The sequence below is a fragment of the Amphiura filiformis genome, chromosome 10, assembly GCF_039555335.1.
Source record: "Amphiura filiformis chromosome 10, Afil_fr2py, whole genome shotgun sequence".
NCBI classification, from domain to species: Eukaryota; Metazoa; Echinodermata; class Ophiuroidea; order Amphilepidida; family Amphiuridae; genus Amphiura; species Amphiura filiformis.
The window spans coordinates 15,711,902-15,733,507 of NC_092637.1; the positions used below are offsets into that span (position 1 = coordinate 15,711,902).

A 21,606-nucleotide genomic window follows, 5' to 3' on the forward strand; every position below is an offset into this window, starting at 1 on the left:
AATAAATACCAAATGTTCACTGACTGGCAAGAATGCGTGCTGTCATGCACAAGGGTATAGTACTAGTTCATTTATAACATTCGAGCGAAGCCAGGCAGAAAATTAAACGGATGACAACCAAATTATGACTGGACAGGGATATTATGAGAGGGCCGACTTTAGAAGCAGGATGAAAATCGAAGTACCCGGAGGAAAAGAATACCCGCGAGGACGAGCAACCAAACTCATATGTGGCAAAGAATTGAATTGAATCCGGGCCAGAGTGGCGACAAGCGAGCGAAAAGACTACCGTCATCAAATTATTGATTATTTAACGAATACAATACAGGGGTAGCCTGAGGGGGTACGACCCCCCCCCCCTTTCCCTTAACATTTGGCTTGATTTGTAGATATCCATGTAGCCACGGAGTAAAGAAACAATGTAATACAGATGTTTAATCATGTCTTGTACAGGTTGGGAAGACTCCTCTTGACTACTGGAGTGCAAACGAAGACATACCTGACAGGCGGGAATTTGTAAAGAGTATTAAGGTAGGTTATTGGTTTAACGTCGTAATTTTAATATTGTTTTTTGTCGTTTTGACTTATGTACTGTTTATTAATATGAAGAAAAATGATGGCTTGTTCAAATTGCTACTTTTCTTCCAAATATCAAAAGGCTTCTCAGATATCTGCTTTATTGAAAGCCGGCAGTACACCTGTAGAAACCATCAAGCTGTTCTTAGTGGGACATCCGGCAAAAGGGAAGTCTACTTTGAAGACATCTCTAACAACGGTAAATAAGATTTCGACGGTTTGATGTGTAAGAATGTATTGTAAGAATTGTGGTATTTAACTATTTCTTAATTATAATGGTTCTCATCATCCCAGTAAAACACAGAAAGTTTTTAAAACGTGTTAAACCAATAAGAATTTGTGTTTTGGTTTTGGTAAAAACGTTTTAAGAACATCAAATGTCAGGTTATATAAAGGGTTTAAAACATTTTTGTATGAAAACACACCACAACAATGTTTTTTTTTGCTGCCAAAATTATATTATAGAATATTTTTGCAAACAATTTTTGCCAAATATGTCGCCAACACTGAAATACATTATGTTAGAATATTTTGCAATAAGTTTTCAAAAAAAAAACTTAATTCATACACAGGGTGCATTAAAGTCGCTAATCACGATACGTCGCCATGAGAATCGATGCCCCACTCCAGGAATAAAGGTGAAAGGAAAGACAATTACAGGAGCAGGATCTTTCATGATATGGGACACAGCTGGTCAGGTTGAGTTCCATATCACCCATGCTATGCTGCTTGGCACTGGGCGAGGGGTATTTGTCGTTGTATATAGCTGTTGCGATCCAGAAGATGAGCAGAAAGAACAGGTACGATTTTCAATTATAATAGCATATTTCTGGTACTGACGAAGTGGTAAGAGCACTTCGTATTATGAGTTTATGAAAAGGTAATTAATATAATTATAAAAGTAAAAGAAATTTATAGCGCATCATACAAGACGTCTCCATGTGCTTAAAACCAACATATAAATTACAATAATAATTAGAAAAAGGTACATACAAATACATATAAAAGAGAAGCCAATTTAAAATACTATGAAGGATACAGACAAAATGATATGTTACTTATAAATGCAAATCAAGTATAATAATAAAATTTAACCAAACGCTTATAAATAAAATTAGTCAGGTAGTATATGACGTACCACTGGTGTCTGAAGCTGCGCCAATAGCTACTTGACATCATAAGGTATACTAAAAAGCATGATAGCAATTAAACCGGGGTAGCTTTTGGCGGAAAAGTCATCGAACATAGTACAGGTTCAAATTTCAAAAAACAACAATGTATTTTCTTGTCATAAAAACGTTATATAGCGTTAATGAATTATTACCAAAAATCGGTCAAAGGTCAAATGCCTTACTTCGTTTGAAATATTAAAAAACCAGTTTGTACTATCAGGTGGGTTAATCACCTAGGCACCGCAGGCTTCGATGGTAATTGACCTATTTTTCTGCGTTACCAAGGAAGCGAAACATTCTGTGTTGCACAAAATATTCCCTATCTGAATTGTTACATCGAAACAAAGTTGATCTCAAGCACGGCAAATCCTAAACAGGTCAATACATTTTGTTAATTCTTGTGATTAGAGGTATTTTAAACTTGTTCCTGTACAAAATTTGAAGAACTTTTCACTCCAAAAGCAACTTCTTTTAGTGATTAGTTAGTAGCCCGTAATAGGGAGGTTGATTCATTTCGTACTTTTATCGGACAAAGGGAATCACTGAAAAGTTTTACTCTTTTATCTTACTGTAGCTATGTGGACAAAGTGTGTTTTTATCATAGTACTATGGGGACCTTACAGTGCTATGGGGACATTTGGATGTCCTTATAGAAGCAGTCGTGCTTAAACCGCATAAAAACGCATATAAAGGGGAGTGTATAGGGGGTATGTGGACGTCTCTATATGGACCAGATGTCCATATAATTTTAAGTCCACACTGAAATATATATATATACATATATATATATATATATATATATGTGTGTGTGGGGGTGGGGGTGTGTGTGTGTGTGTGTGTACTCCTTGATGGAAATTACTTCCGGTAGCAGTGTAGATTTGCCCTCCCTCGTGGTTCTAAAAACCCATTTGACAGCTCACCCACTAATATACAAAGCTGACAAACGTATCAATTAATCTTAATTCCAGCTCAAATACTGGTTATGCTTCATCAAAGCTTGCCACGATCCAACAGTAGACACGAAACCATTGATCCAACTAATTGGCACACACGTAGACCAGTCGAAAGATGTGGAAATGGGTATTGTGTTGATTTATGCTTGTCTTTCTTGTATAATTCTTTTTAGCCATCGTCATAGGCGTAGATCCCGGTGGGATGGGGATTTACACCCCCCAATATTTTACCAGGGGAGATGCTCCATACAATCATCCCCAATGTTGACCTCATATTTGCCCATTTTAGCCCCAAAAGTGCAAATTTTCGCGCGCTTCGCGAGCATTTATTCCGCTTTTGCACCACATTTCATCAGTTTAGCTTCAAAATAGCAAAATGTTTAACGCGCTTCGCGCGCATTTGCACCATGAACTTATTATGTCGCAAAAAAGTACTGCATTCATTATATTTCCAAAAATATTTCCACCCCCCCCCCCCCCACACACACACACATTTCAAAAAGAAATCTACGCCACTGGCAATCGTTTATCCTCTAAAACAAATAGTGTACGACATTGACATGAATATACCTACTGAGGTCGGGGCGACTCCCTCAGCTTGATTATGTGTATTTATTAATGAACAAACGGATGTAAACCACATAATTATTGATAAAAATTCCTTTAAAAAGGAATGTGGCGCCCAATGTGAACTTGGACGTGATATGGTGAATTCCATGGTGTGTAGATTTGTTATTATAATGATTTTTCTAGGGAAGAGTAGAAGATGATCAAATGCAAGAGGAATGTGTTTGATTGGGGAAGGTGTTCTGACAATCCAAATATAAACTTAGTCCACCTCAAATGACCTGTAACAATTTGTGATTGACATTACTTAATTCACCTCGGATGACTTTGATCTGACATTCAACATTTTCGCGCTTACACCAATCATATCCATAACAATTTAACTCTTACAACTTCCTGTCAACTCTCTAATTTAAAACTCTAAATTTCTGTCTGTTTGCCTTTTCTGTCTTATACCATTTAGTACACTACAGTTTGTTACAATTATTAAGATAAGCAAACATTGCTGGGTAGATAACAGGATTTAGTTATTTACTTAATCCAATCATGGAGGTAGTAGCTAGTCAATTTTGGTCTTCAGTGTTTTAAAATATTATAATTGGATGAAAATAAATTGGATAAATCCTTAAAAATTAAATTAAAATAATAACGTAAAATATATTTCAAATAATATTGCTTTGTAATGTTCATGTTGGTTTTGATATGCGTTGGTTTGTATAAAGGACGGACGCATACCACTTCATGTAGCTGCTGAAAACCATCTGGTAGACGTGTGCAAGATGCTTGTTGAAGAATTCCACACAGATCCTAGTTATTTGGATGATGTAAGTGAAACGAGAATACTGAGCTTTATTTCAGCACATTTAGGAACCTGATGTGACATAGATTGGATGAGATGTTCTCTTTTGGCAGTAATCATGAAAATGGGTATATAGGGGTTTAAAGGTGTGCTGATTTCAAAAAGCTACGGATACAAATAATCCGAGCAGCCGTTTTGCCGCCATCTTGGAATTCAAATTGGCCGCCATTTGAATATATAGTATGTTAAATTTATCCGCTTGTGAAGGTCACAGGTTGCTAAAATCAGTGGCAATACCCATATTTGTATTGCAAAGGGACCCATAAAGAGTACTTTTAAACATGAGAACTGTTACCTTAAGGGACCAGCTTGGATTTCAAAATGGCCGCCATTTAAACATTGAATGTTGAATATCTTGGCCTGTGAAGATCACAGGATGCTAAAGATGGTGGCAATACCCATATTTGTAATGTCAAGGGTCCAACAAAAATTATTTAAAACATAAACACTGACCTTAACCCTAACCCGCCTGAATACTACAAAATACTACTTGATATATGCGCTGTTCGTGCATGCATCCCACGTGGTGTGATGACGCAATCGCCCTAAGTGATATATAGCCACGGTTTCGCTGGCCAGCGAAGCCCAAGACCCGTGGCAAAGTGTCGCCGACCGAGTGCTTGGCATGCGAGGGGTCTTGGGTTCGAATCCCACCCAGAGCAAACAACTTCTTTCCTTCTTTTCTCTCTTTATTCTTTCCTTCTTTCCCTTCCCGTCGCCGAAAAGCCCCTAGGGGGTTAGGGTTAAGGTACCAGCTTGGATTTCAAAATGGCCGCCATTTAAACATAGTATGTTGAATAGCATGGCCTGTGAAGACCACAGGATGCTAAAATTGGTGGCAATACCCATATTTGTAATGTCAAGAGTCCCATATATATATTATTATTCATGATAACTGCTGCCGTAATTATTTTAAAATGTAACTCCGTTAGTATTATATGAAGACAGCACATAACAAAACAATCAGCAGTACTGTCTCTTCTTTGACGCAGCTTATTATGTTCAACACAGTGAAGCCATGCAGGGCCGAGAGCCACTTTGCACGCCATACTGTGGAACGAGAAACAATTCTGCCTATGTACTTGGGCCTTCTGATTCACAACAAAACGAGAAATCGTGGTCTCATCGAAGATAAGGGCATTTCTGTCTCGTGTTGCAAGGTCATAGACATTATTTATGATCATAAGGAGATTGCTTATCCAACATATATGAGCTAGTTTGTATACCACTGGCAACCTGGACAACATAGATCACAACCCAACGTCAACTTTAGCATCTGCTGCATTTCATGGTACCACACTGTCTCTCACCCAGCATTTGTATTCAAAAGAGACTGGTTCTCCACTCCAGGACAATAGAATAGTTCTAGATAATGCAGCCATTCCTAAATCAAGCCATTGCCTGAATCCTACACTTTCATACCTCCACAAGGCCTACCTAACACCATGCCACAACCCCCTAAAATATAATCAGTTGTGTGATTCCTGAATTACCAATACTCATTTCAGATGAAATGCAAACTAAGTGGATGACCAGCTTGGTCAGTTTACTTTGTTTACAGGATTCAGTTCCTCAACCACCACCAAGAATTGGACAGCTACCGTTGTTTAGAGATATAGCGCATTCGGTTGCTATGGTTAAGCATGGTATATGAATGTCATCAGACAAGCAACTACTCATGTAAATCCTGGTCAGGTGCCAGTGTTGACGGAGGACTAGCCTTTGTATGCAATTGCCAAGAAGATGCAGCGGTCCTAGCCCAGCAGCTATAGCGAGGACAAGTATGTTGTACTAACGTGTGGTTTTCATATAGAAATGGAAACGTTGAAAGTAATTGGAAACTGATGGTTGATGGTAGTGGTTGGATTACCGTGTTGGCTACCGCAAATGTCACAACAAAAGGTGACCTGGCAGTCTTCAGAAGGGATCTCACATATCAAGAGCACAATGGGCACATCAAGTTACCACTGCAGTCAACATACAGGGAAAAGCATACAAAACACATCACGAAAGTACAACTCAGTCAGAAAGACTTCTTTTTTCCGAGTGGTGTCATCATATGGAAGTCAGTCATCCGCAATTCAGCTATTTGAGTACAACACTGCAACTGGAACTACTCTTCCTCCAATTCGTGAGAGACCATTTTGAAATGTTGACCCCACTTGACCCCTCACGTGACCCCTACTTGGAGGGGTCAAATTGACCCAAATTTTCAGAAAAAAATGTTTGACCCCTAGTGACTAATAATCTGCCAATAACTCAATTTCGTCAAAATGGCACTTAACTACTTTATCCACTGGGGTCTTCAACTGGAATTTTTCTCTCCGTGAGGATTCCAATAAAGCAGGACCTTTCCAGTTTCTAGCTTCTGCTATGAGCAACAGTCTCGGTACCAGCATGTAAATTGCTCGTGACAACCAATAAAGAACGTGTTCTTTCAAACCCACCATCAGAAGTATCTGAACTACAACCTAATTGTAATCATGAAGAGCCCGACTACAGGATGCTACTTCGTGCTATGCATGTCCTTCATGGAGACTACGAGTAAGCAATGATACTTGCCACAGATACAGACGTGCTTGTATTAGTCATGGCCCAACTGTGTTCATGTAATTCTATATTAATACATATGAGGGAGCCAAACAAACTTTAGTACCGTTTTACTTGTGTTGCTTACGTCACAAATAACAAAGGATATACTATTGTCATGGACGTAAAAGATAACAGACCGCGTACAAGCAATCACAAATTTCAAACTCTCAGCATCGCCCGATAATGAGGGCTGATTCTTCCATGAAATGCGGCAGGCAAAATGGCTACGCACTTACCGCGTATTTTTACGGTATCGCGTGATCGCTAAAGCACGCAAAGCGCGAAGGCACAAATCGATGGCGTGATTGTTTATAATATAGAAACGGCACGTGGACTTTAACTGTTGATACATGGTCTGTAGTAGTCTGTGACTATTGTACTTAAATGGCGGCCATTTTGAAATCAAATATGTCTGCTTAAGATAGCATTTCTCATGTTTGTAATAATATATAATTATGGGACCCTTGGCATTGCAAATATGGGTATTGCCGCCAATTTTAGCATCATGTGACCTTCACAAGCCAATCTATTCAACATACTGTGTTGAAATGGCGGCCATTTTGAAATCCAAGCTGGTCCCTTAAGGTAACAGTTCTCATGTTTAAAAATACTTTTTATGGGTCCCTCGGCAATACAAATATGGGTGTTGCCACCATTTTTAGCATCATCTGACCTTCACAGGCTGAGATATTGAATATTCTATATAGTTCAAGGGCGGCCATTTTGAAATCCAAGATGGCCGCCAAACGGATTCTCGTATCATTTGTATCCGTAGATTTTTGAAATCAGCATACTTCAGAACTCCCAAGTACCAATTTCTATGATTTCTGCCAGAAGTGAACATCTATTTCACATATCCGCCTCACTACTGAAACAGTAAAAATGTACAGAGGGAGGAAACACGAATCTTAACCAATTCTCCTTATCAGCACAAATATCTTTTCAAGGTATGAACAAAGTCCTTGCCAATTTTGCTTACCCATTATAATTTGTTTGTGATGGGGGGTAAACTATTACCAATTTTCCATACTTTTTTTTCATAACCAGCTAAGGGGGGGGGGTTATGTTTATAAATGTGAGGAAAATGGTAAGGATTTCTTACATAGCTTTACCTACCAACAACAGATTTCAAAGAAACACAATAAATATTACTAATTGCCCTTACCCGTTATTTTTGTTATTATGGTAAAGATACAATCCTTGTTAAAAATATTTTTGTAGGTTTGAAAATGAAACCTTACCACCAATTTTCCTGTACTGTAAAATTAATTTGAAGGTAAGGAATTGAATTCGATCCAGGTAAGATAAGAAAATAAATCCTTACCAATTTTCCCTTCCCAGTCACTTCACCGATTTAGCAGATATCGGGTGAATGTTTTAAGGTTAGGAAAAATTCTAGTTAATAAATCCTACCTATCAAAAATATCTTTTCAAAAATAAAACCGCACTACATTATAAACCTGGACAAAAATTCCTCGCGGTAAGAAAATAACTCCTCTCCAGCTATTTTTATTTTTTAGGTTAGAAAATAAAACCAATTTACCTTTCACTTTGACCCTAAATCGTGTCATAGCTGGATTCAGATGTCCGGAACCCTTTCAAAAAGAAAACGGAGAAATGTTATCTATAGCCCTGAAAATTATATTTATTTGTCAGGTCACTCCAGGGAGATTACAGCATTAGGTGAACGAACTTTATGAACACCCTATACAATTGGAATTTCCAAATCGGATAACATAATTATGAGTGTATTTTATGTGAAACATTTCAAAACTGCTAAATATACCATTATATTCATGATGCAACCAATTATTTTTGAAACCACTGACAGATCGTTTGACCCTGTCTTTAATTACCTATTGTTTGAATATTCTACTCGTATAACCCCTTTTAAAAGGTCTGAGGATCAAATCCCGACACATGCATGTGTGTCCGATTTTTTTTCTGGTTTATTTGCATATGCATGTCATGTTTCCATTGTAATTTCATGTTAGATTGTGCTAGTGGGCGATGCATGGTTCTTCTCTCCCATGTATTTCAAGCTTCGCTGAGGAGTAGCTCAGACAAAGTACCATAGAATGAGACATGTATGCCAAACCTTGTATACTGATGGCTCTGAAAAGAGCCGCTCACTGAATACTGCCCTTGTCAACAGAGAACCAACGGACGTCGGCTATCTGCTAATGTGTGAGGTTAAGCTTTCGTGTGGAGTAGCTCTGACTTCTTCAGGACAAAGTACCTAAGAATGAGACATGTAGACCACCCCCTGTTCAGTCCCTATCTGCTAAAATAAAATGTTTGGGGCTCAGAAAAGAGCTGTTCACTGAAGACTGCCCTTGTCAACATAAAACAAGCAAACCTCGCTTATCTGCTGATGCAACTGCAGAGAGTTTGCAACAAAATTAGGTTGCCCCGTTACCTCTTTTTGTGATTATTAAACAAATAAAATTGTTATGAACTCTCGTCGTAAAAGGGGAAAAATATCTGTAATTCAGTACCGTCAGTTTTGATCCGAATATTTGGTTGAAATCGGAGGTCAAAAATCAAAAGTCAAATTTTAAACTTTGCCCGATTGGGCTTATACTTGGCGGGTGGAATCCTTGATATGAGAGGGGCATGACTAAAATAAAATCGAAGTCAACCGAGATCAAATTCATGCATCTAGGGGTCAAATTTTAAACTTCGCCCGATTGGGCTTGCACTTGGTGAAAGTAATTATCCATGGACAAAATCAATGAGAGTAACACGTCGAAAATAAGGTCGAGGTTATGCAAGGTCAAATGTTATCAACCGATATAATCCGGGTCAAAGGTCATATGGGGTTAACGGGGCAAACAGTATCGCTATCACGTTTCTGACCTATTGTATAATAATACATACATATAAATTAAATAAATACCAAATGTTCACTGACTGGCAAGAATGCGTGCTGTCATGCACAAGGGTATAGTACTAGTTCATTTATAACATTCGAGCGAAGCCAGGCAGAAAATTAAACGGATGACAACCAAATTATGACTGGACAGGGATATTATGAGAGGGCCGACTTTAGAAGCAGGATGAAAATCGAAGTACCCGGAGGAAAAGAATACCCGCGAGGACGAGCAACCAAACTCATATGTGGCAAAGAATTGAATTGAATCCGGGCCAGAGTGGCGACAAGCGAGCGAAAAGACTACCGTCATCAAATTATTGATTATTTAACGAATACAATACAGGGGTAGCCTGAGGGGGTACGACCCCCCCCCCTTTCCCTTAACATTTGGCTTGATTTGTAGATATCCATGTAGCCACGGAGTAAAGAAACAATGTAATACAGATGTTTAATCATGTCTTGTACAGGTTGGGAAGACTCCTCTTGACTACTGGAGTGCAAACGAAGACATACCTGACAGGCGGGAATTTGTAAAGAGTATTAAGGTAGGTTATTGGTTTAACGTCGTAATTTTAATATTGTTTTTTGTCGTTTTGACTTATGTACTGTTTATTAATATGAAGAAAAATGATGGCTTGTTCAAATTGCTACTTTTCTTCCAAATATCAAAAGGCTTCTCAGATATCTGCTTTATTGAAAGCCGGCAGTACACCTGTAGAAACCATCAAGCTGTTCTTAGTGGGACATCCGGCAAAAGGGAAGTCTACTTTGAAGACATCTCTAACAACGGTAAATAAGATTTCGACGGTTTGATGTGTAAGAATGTATTGTAAGAATTGTGGTATTTAACTATTTCTTAATTATAATGGTTCTCATCATCCCAGTAAAACACAGAAAGTTTTTAAAACGTGTTAAACCAATAAGAATTTGTGTTTTGGTTTTGGTAAAAACGTTTTAAGAACATCAAATGTCGGGTTATATAAAGGGTTTAAAACATTTTTGTATGAAAACACACCACAACAATGTTTTTAAAATGCTGCCAAAATTATATTATAGAATATTTTTGCAAACAATTTTTGCCAAATATGTCGCCAACACTGAAATACATTATGTTAGAATATTTTGCAATAAGTTTTCAAAAAAAAAACTTAATTCATACACAGGGTGCATTAAAGTCGCTAATCACGATACGTCGCCATGAGAATCGATGCCCCACTCCAGGAATAAAGGTGAAAGGAAAGACAATTACAGGAGCAGGATCTTTCATGATATGGGACACAGCTGGTCAGGTTGAGTTCCATATCACCCATGCTATGCTGCTTGGCACTGGGCGAGGGGTATTTGTCGTTGTATATAGCTGTTGCGATCCAGAAGATGAGCAGAAAGAACAGGTACGATTTTCAATTATAATAGCATATTTCTGGTACTGACGAAGTGGTAAGAGCACTTCGTATTATGAGTTTATGAAAAGGTAATTAATATAATTATAAAAGTAAAAGAAATTTATAGCGCATCATACAAGACGTCTCCATGTGCTTAAAACCAACATATAAATTACAATAATAATTAGAAAAAGGTACATACAAATACATATAAAAGAGAAGCCAATTTAAAATACTATGAAGGATACAGACAAAATGATATGTTACTTATAAATGCAAATCAAGTATAATAATAAAATTTAACCAAACGCTTATAAATAAAATTAGTCAGGTAGTATATGACGTACCACTGGTGTCTGAAGCTGCGCCAATAGCTACTTGACATCATAAGGTATACTAAAAAGCATGATAGCAATTAAACCGGGGTAGCTTTTGGCGGAAAAGTCATCGAACATAGTACAGGTTCAAATTTCAAAAAACAACAATGTATTTTCTTGTCATAAAAACGTTATATAGCGTTAATGAATTATTACCAAAAATCGGTCAAAGGTCAAATGCCTTACTTCGTTTGAAATATTAAAAAACCAGTTTGTACTATCAGGTGGGTTAATCACCTAGGCACCGCAGGCTTCGATGGTAATTGACCTATTTTTCTGCGTTACCAAGGAAGCGAAACATTCTGTGTTGCACAAAATATTCCCTATCTGAATTGTTACATCGAAACAAAGTTGATCTCAAGCACGGCAAATCCTAAACAGGTCAATACATTTTGTTAATTCTTGTGATTAGAGGTATTTTAAACTTGTTCCTGTACAAAATTTGAAGAACTTTTCACTCCAAAAGCAACTTCTTTTAGTGATTAGTTAGTAGCCCGTAATAGGGAGGTTGATTCATTTCGTACTTTTATCGGACAAAGGGAATCACTGAAAAGTTTTACTCTTTTATCTTACTGTAGCTATGTGGACAAAGTGTGTTTTTATCATAGTACTATGGGGACCTTACAGTGCTATGGGGACATTTGGATGTCCTTATAGAAGCAGTCGTGCTTAAACCGCATAAAAACGCATATAAAGGGGAGTGTATAGGGGTATGTGGACGTCTCTATATGGACCAGATGTCCATATAATTTTAAGTCCACACTGAAATATATATATATACACATATATATATATATATATATATATGTGTGTGTGGGGGTGGGGGTGTGTGTGTGTGTGTGTGTGTACTCCTTGATGGAAATTACTTCCGGTAGCAGTGTAGATTTGCCCTCCCTCCTGGTTCTAAAAACCCATTTGACAGCTCACCCACTAATATACAAAGCTGACAAACGTATCAATTAATCTTAATTCCAGCTCAAATACTGGTTATGCTTCATCAAAGCTTGCCACGATCCAACAGTAGACACGAAACCATTGATCCAACTAATTGGCACACACGTAGACCAGTCGAAAGATGTGGAAATGGGTATTGTGTTGATTTATGCTTGTCTTTCTTGTATAATTCTTTTTAGCCATCGTCATAGGCGTAGATCCCGGTGGGATGGGGGGATTTACACCCCCCCCCCCAATATTTTACCAGGGGGAGATGCTCCATACAATCATCCCCCAATGTTGACCTCATATTTGCCCATTTTAGCCCCAAAAGTGCAAATTTTCGCGCGCTTCGCGAGCATTTATTCCGCTTTTGCACCACATTTCATCAGTTTAGCTTCAAAATAGCAAAATGTTTAACGCGCTTCGCGCGCATTTGCACCATGAACTTATTATGTCGCAAAAAAGTACTGCATTCATTATATTTCCAAAAATATTTCCACCCCCCCCCCCCACACACACACACACACATTTCAAAAAGAAATCTACGCCACTGGCAATCGTTTATCCTCTAAAACAAATAGTGTACGACATTGACATGAATATACCTACTGAGGTCGGGGCGACTCCCTCAGCTTGATTATGTGTATTTATTAATGAACAAACGGATGTAAACCACATAATTATTGATAAAAATTCCTTTAAAAAAGGAATGTGGCGCCCAATGTGAACTTGGACGTGATATGGTGAATTCCATGGTGTGTAGATTTGTTATTATAATGATTTTTCTAGGGAAGAGTAGAAGATGATCAAATGCAAGAGGAATGTGTTTGATTGGGGAAGGTGTTCTGACAATCCAAATATAAACTTAGTCCACCTCAAATGACCTGTAACAATTTGTGATTGACATTACTTAATTCACCTCGGATGACTTTGATCTGACATTCAACATTTTCGCGCTTACACCAATCATATCCATAACAATTTAACTCTTACAACTTCCTGTCAACTCTCTAATTTAAAACTCTAAATTTCTGTCTGTTTGCCTTTTCTGTCTTATACCATTTAGTACACTACAGTTTGTTACAATTATTAAGATAAGCAAACATTGCTGGGTAGATAACAGGATTTAGTTATTTACTTAATCCAATCATGGAGGTAGTAGCTAGTCAATTTTGGTCTTCAGTGTTTTAAAATACAACAATGTAGAACATGTATAATTAATATGCCGTGTTGTTTGCATACAGTTTGCCGCCCAATCGTGCCACCATATTGCAACTTTGGCAATAACCGCTATATAGATTCTATGGTAATTAGCAAACAGAGGCCTCGTTAATTGATCTTATCACTATGGACCACAAGGGTCTCATCCCAATGGCACAGTCCAATAACCTCAATTACATAATCATAGTGCAAAATTTGACCTCAAGTTGCAGAGTATGAGTTTGTGTTCCCAAATTTTCAAAGGATGAATGTACACATGTATTAGGGTTTAAGAACTGTTCCCATGATAGATGAGCATGTTGTGGATCCTAGTGTATGGTCAAATGTCACCGTCTATCGGGTTCTAAGGCACACGGTAAACTGGTTGAACGCATACAAAGGTCAGGATTTATTTGGTGTTTTTATAAATCCTAATTTTGTATTTTAAACAAAGAATATACGCTCACCATTTTATCCCGTGCATATCAGAAAACAATAATTAAATAAAATGCAAGCAAATTGTGGTTTTATTTCTGAGCTGGGCATAATTTTAGCAAAACAATTGCGATGTCAATCTAGCAAGAGTGAAATTAGAAGCTTTTCACAAAGTCATGTTATATTGTGGCGCGCCTCCGTAGAGGGCGCCACAAAACGTCAACTACACGTGGATAGCGGGCTTGCACGTAACTGAATGGTCGCCGATTGACACCTTTGATCTCTCGCCAGTGGCCATATTGGGGAGGGCAAAACATTGGCAGCTCACCATACTCTGTCAATACGACTAAACTACCGCAGTGATTATTTACCCCGGGTTATTTCTTTTGTTTGAAAGAAAAATCTTCATTTTTTTTTCGTTTAAAGTGTGCGATAGTAGCATCTTAAATATGCCGCTGCTGTTAAGGGCTGGGGTATGAACGTTTGGACAGTATTTATTTTGGGACATTAGAGCACATCAGACATATCGAATTGCATTCTGAATATGAAGAATGTCATTCCGATATCAAATAATTTTGATTTTTGAAATTCGCAATTTAATACACATTTTATGGCAAATCATTAAAATTGATATTTTTGATATTTAACAGTACTTGAAGTAAACTTTATAAATCTGATGATTTATACTTAAAGTGTATGTAGGTGGGATGAAAAGCCGATGATCAATTGAAAATTTTGACCTTTCGTATTAAAGATATGGATTTTTTTCCAAAAACACACAAAAAAATTAGGTCTTTTTGGGAAAAATCCATATCTTCAATATGAAAGGTCAAAATTTTCAATTGACCGTCGGCTTTTCCTCCCTGCTACATACACTTTAAGAATATATCATTAGATTTATATAATTTACTTCGAGGACCGTTATATATCAAAAATTTGAAAAATATCAAATTTTTATAATTTGTCATAAAATTTGTATTATATTGTGATTTTTTAAAAATGAAAATTATTTGATATCAGAAAGACATGCTTCGTATTCAGAATGCAATTCGATAGGTCTGAGGTGCTCTCATGTCCCACAAAAATACTGTCGAAACGCAATAAACGCTCATTTTGGATCCCTTAAGTGCGCCAACTTTTCACAAGTAAGTGCACGGATTAACTGCATGTTTAGTATAGCGTTAAGCTTTATCGTAGTTTCCTGTTTTATTAATACATAAACTCACATCACTTTGTGCAGGCATCCTGTGTTAGCAGTGGCGTGTGCAAATGGGGACAGGGGCCATGACCCCCCCCTCTTGTTGGTGATTCGGCGAAAAAACGTTAAAAACGTCCAAATTTGCTCCTAATCAGACTCCAATCGGGGGAACTGAACAACCTGGCCCCACCACTTTCAATTTGCTGCGCACGCCACTGTGTGTTAGTTTTACTTTGAACTATCATTCCACAAAAAATGTGGAATTGTGTGAAAGAACAATCACAGACAATTGCTGCAGTTCCAAGTGTTGAAAAGGTGAAGTTGCAATTGGAGCTCGAGGCTAAAGGCTATAAAGGAAGCAGTACATTTTAACCAATTGAGTCAACTATTTTCCACTGCTTCTGATTGAACAGTTATGCAAGTGTTGTATATGGATCCCTCTTATTGAAATAACCGGTATATCGTAACTGTATGTGTTATACAGTTTTTGTACAATGCGAAACTTTATCATGTACTATGACGCAAATGGAATGAAATTTGTGTAAATATTATACAAATATTATTATAATGGAATGTTGAAACAGTTAAAATAAAACGTCTACAATAAAGAAATGGTATTTTGTGCAAAAAATGTCTTATATTAATGTGTTAATAATTTACAGGAATGGTGACAAATATAGGTGCGTTTTTATGTATGCATGTATTCCAATGATTTAGTTTACAATTTGTAAAGGTAATAGACCTATAAATTGCAATGTGATACATATAGTTAGGGGAAAAAGTTCACTTTGGTGACCACTCTCTGGCTAGTAAGGTTTGACGATTGATTCGACTTCTATGGACCATTTAGAAAAAAAATAGCCACCATGTCCCTCGCGAAAATCCCGGCATTTTTCGCTAGAGGCCAAAATCCAAAATGGCCGCCACCACCATTTTGAAAATTTAAGTTTTGAACCAGAGCACCTATAATCATGCACAAAGACACTTTTCGGATATGTCGAGTACAAGGTTCCGATTCTAACATTAGTTTGACATTACGGCATCATTTTCACCCAGAAATCCAAGATGGTGGCCGGCACCATCTTGAAAAATTTAGTTTTGATAAAGAGGGCCTTAAATCGTGTACAAAGACACTTTTTTGGATAAGTCGACCACAAGGATTTCAAATTTGACATTCCTTTGACATTACGAACTCATATTTACCCAGAAATCCAAGATGGTGGCCGGCGGAGCCATCTTGAAAACAATAAGTTTTGAACCAGATTACCTAAAATCGTGTACAAAGACACTTTTTTTTTTAATTCGACCCCAAGAAATCCGAATCTTACATTAATTTGACGTTACAAAATAATTTTTGCCCAGAAATCCAAGATGGCCCCCATTTGGTAGAGCGTAAATGTGATTTTTGAATGAGAGCAGAAGCATAAGTGTGTCATTTCCGCCTTATCTGGGGTTCATGTCTCTTATATGGGGTTTCAACTGCCTTATCTTGGGTTTACATCCCTTATCTAGGGATAAGGCGCCTTATCTGTGGTTTAGACGGCCTTATCCTGGGTTTACGTTCCTTACCTGTGGCTAAGATGCCTTAACCTTAGCATATCGCAGTCTAAACCCAGATAAGGCATGTAAACCCCAGATAATGCGCCGTAACCCCAGATAAGCGACGTAGACCCCAGATAAAGCAGTCTAAACCCCAAATAAGGCGCCTTAACCCTAAATAAGGAACATAAACCCCAGAAAAGGCATCTAAACCCCACATAAGGTGCCTTAACTCTAGATAAGGGTTGTTAACCCCAGATCAGGGTCGTAAACCTCAGATAAGGCATCTAAACCCAAGATAAGGCGCCTTAACCCCAGATAAGAGACGTAAACTCAGATATGGCAGTCTAAACCCCAGATAAGGCGCCGTCTGGGGTTTACTTCTCTTATATTAGGTTTATGTTCCTTATTTATGGTTAAGGCGCCTTATTTGGGGTTGGGACTGGTTTATCTGAGGTGTACGTCCCTTATCTGGGGTTACGGCGCCTTATCGGGAGTTTAAACTGTCATATCTGAGTTTACGTCTCTTATCTGGGGTTAAGGCGCCTTATCTTGGGTTTAGATGTCTTATCTGAGGTTTACGACCCTTATCTGGGGTTAACGACCCGTATCTAGAGTTTGGGCACCTTATGTGGGGTTTAGATGCCTTATCTTAGGTTTATGTTCCTCATTTAGGGTTAAAGCGCCTTATTTGGGGGTTGGACTGCTTTATCGGTGGTCTACGTCCCTTATCTGGGGTTACGGCGCATTATCTGGGGTTTAGATGCCTTATCTGGGTTTAGACTGCGAAATGCTAAGGTTAAGGCATCTTAGCCACAGGTAAGGAACGTAAACCCAGGATAAGGCCGTCTAAACCACAGGTAAGGCGCCTTATCCCTAGATAAGGGATGTAAACCCAAGATAAGGCAGTTTAAACCCCATATAAGGGACATGAACTCCAGATAAGGCGGAAATGACACATTTATGCTTCTGCTTTCATTCAAAAATCACATTTACGCTCTACCAAATGGGGGCCATCTTGGATTTCTGGGCAAAAATTATTTTGTAACGTCAAATTAATGTCAGATTCGGATTTCTTGGGGTCGACTTACCGGAAAAAGTGTCTTTGTACACGATTTTAGGTAATCTGGTTCAAAACTTATTTTTTTAAAGATGGCGCCGGCGGCCACCATCTTGGATTTCTGGGTAAATATGAGTTCGTAATGTCAAAGTAATGTCAAATTTGAAATCCTTGTGGTCGACTTATCCAAAAAGTGTCTTTGTACACGATTTAAGGTCCTCTTGTTCAAAATCTTAATTTTTCAAGATGGTGCCGGCCACCATCTTGGATTTCTGGGTGAAAATGATGCCGTAATGTCAAACTAATGTCAGAATCGGAATCCTTGTACTCGACATATCCGAAAAAGTGTCTTTGTGCATGATTATAGGTGCTCTGGTTCAAAACTTAAATTTTCAAAATGGTGGTGGCGGCCATTTTGGATTTTGGCCTCTAGCGAAAAATGCCGGGATTTTCGCGAGGGACATGGTGGCTATTTTTTTCTAAATGGTCCATAGAAGTCGAATCAATCGTCAAACCTTACTAGCCAGAGAGTGGTCACCAAAGTGAACTTTTCCCCCTAACTAATATTCGGTTCTATTCAAATTTGGCCAAACATCATTTTCAAATTTTTTATCAAAGTTAAAGAAACTTGTCTATTTAATCCCAGTCATTTAGCAGCCATGGATGAGGTGAAGATAAAACATTTATGTGTTCTCCAAGGTTCCTTTTTTATTTTGTAAATTACATTATTTTTTATGTTATTGGTTTATTTATTCATTTTTTTTTATTGTGTGTTTGTTTGTTTATCTATTTATTCATTTTTTTTGTATCAGTTACTGCCACGTTCATGTTACACATCCGTATAGGATGGCAACAATGAAAATGAAAAAAAATCATTTTACAACAAAATTTTACTGGCAGTAACTTATACAAAAACATGTAACATTATTTTGAACTGTTTACTGTACAACTATATTACCGCTCTTTAATTGAATCGAGCACTTTCAACCGGCAGTTTCATTTAAGCTGAGTATTGTTTATTTATTCATGTATTTATTTGTTTATTTATCCACTTATTTATTTATTTATTTATTTATTTATTTATTTATTTATTTATTTATTTATTTATTTATTTATTTATTTATTTATTTATTCATTCATTTATCTATTCTATTGATTAATTGCTTATTTATTGTTTTTTTATATATTTATTTAATCAAATACTAAAAAGCATTAACCTTATGTTTATATCCTTGTTTTGTTATTATCTTTATTTTACTGTATTTTTTATTTAAATTTTTTTGACACTTTCTTGTTTTTTCATAAATCCCTTAGTGCGAAAAAAACCTCTTTATTTTACATTATTTTGAGTAAGTTTCAAATTTTACATACTAGGTGCCATTGAATGCAGTGCAGTTAGGGCGGCCTTTTGCCCTCCCCTATATAGTGGCGACCAAGGCGACCAAGCGTGTTTCACTGTGTTCGGTCGCCGCCCGATATCCACGTGTAGAGGTCGATGGTTCACTTTCAGTGCACATAAACCACAATTAACAGACTATATTCATTTGTTCCAATAAAACAATACTAATCACGCAATTTCATCTTCAATACGGCTTTCTATGCGGCGATTTTGAAATCAAAATCAAGATACTTTTATCAGGGAACTTCGATCTTCGGGAATTGCGACTGAAAAAGGTCACGATTCACACAAGTCGGACCTCATCTCTATCTGCGATCTGAATTGACATGGTCAGTTTATTTCCCGGCATGCTTAGTAGGCACATCGGTATTACCATAGACCCTAGAAGATATTTGATAAATATTTGCTCCACAATGTATCAATACATGTATGATAAAATATTAAAACATCGTATAAGAACTATTCTATAGTAAATCAGTTATACCAAGTAACTGATGAGGCATTAAATATGCAGGATATGTATCATCTTCCTAATAGGCAGACTATGGTACATGTCATAGACGTGACTTTTTACTTCCAGAAATGGCCGTTGGTCGGACCTCATCTCTTCTCAAATTGTGACCTAGGTCCCGACATTTAACCCTATGCAGTCTCATCCCCTGCTTTTATTAGGTTATGTATATTTTAGATACATACGTTTCGTCTTCACCCTTTAATATTTTCTTACTTATTTTGTCTTCTCCCAGCTGTAGCTTTATCCACAAGGCATGTTAAGTACCTTCAACGCATATTTCAAGAGCACGTTCATCTCAATGAACATGTAATCCTGCTAGACAGTCGCCAACCAAGGTCAAAAGCACTGGGAAAACTGAGAGACGCCCTCAATGAGACTGCTAATTCATTGCGAGTAAGTGAATACACATGGTAGTGTGTAAGGAAATTAAGACTAGATGATGACAATTGAGAATTATTATTATTATTTGTATCAGCACTGACACTTCGATCGTGCGTAATTTTCCAGGGTGGTAAGAAAGTTTGTAATGATTTGCAATGCGATACGCACGAGCATAAACTCACGAGCCTCACACTTTACAGTAATTCTTTGACCGGGGATTGAGCTATTTTGGCTTAGCGCTATAATAATATCATTGCAATAGCATTATAAGAATGATGCTACTTTGTTTGGTGGTACGTAGTTACTGAAACAGAATTATATGATATTTGCTATACCTCTCTTATCCACTTTATAAAATGTGCATCTAAAAATGCCTCAGTAGTAGGATTAAATACCTGCTCACCATTCTGTACCTTGTTTCATTGTATTTTGTACTTATTACGTATTGGTCTCCTGCATGGTTTCAATCACTCCCACATTCTCGGCAAACTACCCATAGGTGTCAAACTTGTAACGACTCGACCCGACTCACATTCACTTGACTCAAAGTGTTTTGCAGTGTTTTGTAGGTACTCGGCCGTAATATCAGTCAAACAAAAAGTAAGAAAAACACCATAACGAGTTAAAATCTTAAGTAACCTTAATGTAACGACCTTGAAATGTAACTTATAAATACTGTATACTAGTTTTTATGTTATATGGTGTTAATAATTTCGACAAAGGGGTACACCCCAGCAAACACAAAAACGTTTTAAAAATGTTTTAAATAAGTTATATTTTGGTTTTTGGTTCAGGTAAACACGTTTTAATAACATTAAAATGTCGGGTTATATAAAGGTCATGATAACGTTTTAAAACGTTTTGTATGAAAACACACTACAACAATATTTTTTAATGTTTTCAAAAATGTTATTGTAAACTATTTTTGCAAACATTTTTGCCAAATATTGTGTCAATACTTAAATAACATTATGTTAAGATATTTGAACCCAGCAAACACAGAAATGTTCTTAAAATGTTTTTTCAAAACCTTTTAATAACATTTAAATGTCGGGTTATATAAAGGTCATGAAAACGTTTTTAAAACGTTATTGAAAATATTTTGGGCAAACATTTTTCGCAAAATATTTTTCAACTAAAACAACATTCTGTTTAGAATGTTTTGCATCAAGTTTTCAAGAATGTTTTTGGAATGTTATCAACAGGTTTTTATACCCTTTATATAACCCGACATTTAAACGTTTTCTGTAAAACATTTTTGTTTGCTGAGCAGTAGATTATCAAAAAATGTTTTTTAAGGTTATAAACACGTTTTATACTCTTAATATACCCTTTATATAACCCGACATTTAAACGTTTTCTGACAACCTTTTATAATCTTTTGCGAATGATGTCGAAAACGTTTTGTGTTTGCTGGGACCGTGCACATACGTATCGTCGGTCGCTACACATAGTGGCGTACGTGCAGGACAAAATAATGCCAAATGCGTTTCCGAGAAAAACGCGTTTGAAGAATATGCTACTAATGATAATAGTCATTACTCCTCCAATATTATCTCTCAGTGGACAGATTACATTTGAAATTGAAGTT

The 21,606-nt window shown here is 37.1% G+C and overlaps 1 protein-coding gene and 1 long non-coding RNA gene across 2 annotated transcripts; both read left to right on the forward strand.

Moving 5' to 3' along the window:
- The first annotated feature begins 456 nt into the window (after positions 1-456).
- Positions 457-1,370, forward strand: LOC140162139 (uncharacterized). Its single transcript, XR_011860200.1, has 3 exons — positions 457-531; positions 659-775; positions 1,149-1,370. It is a non-coding gene; the product is annotated as an uncharacterized lncRNA (long non-coding RNA).
- Positions 1,371-4,047: 2,677 nt separating this feature from the next.
- Positions 4,048-20,048, forward strand: LOC140161694 (rho-related GTP-binding protein RhoU-like). The gene is made up of 6 exons (XM_072184994.1): positions 4,048-4,092; positions 10,062-10,139; positions 10,267-10,383; positions 10,758-10,985; positions 12,329-12,440; positions 19,867-20,048. Exons 1-6 carry the CDS (start codon positions 4,048-4,050, stop codon positions 20,046-20,048), a joined length of 762 nt encoding a protein of 253 aa, XP_072041095.1.
- Positions 20,049-21,606: the final 1,558 nt, after the last annotated feature.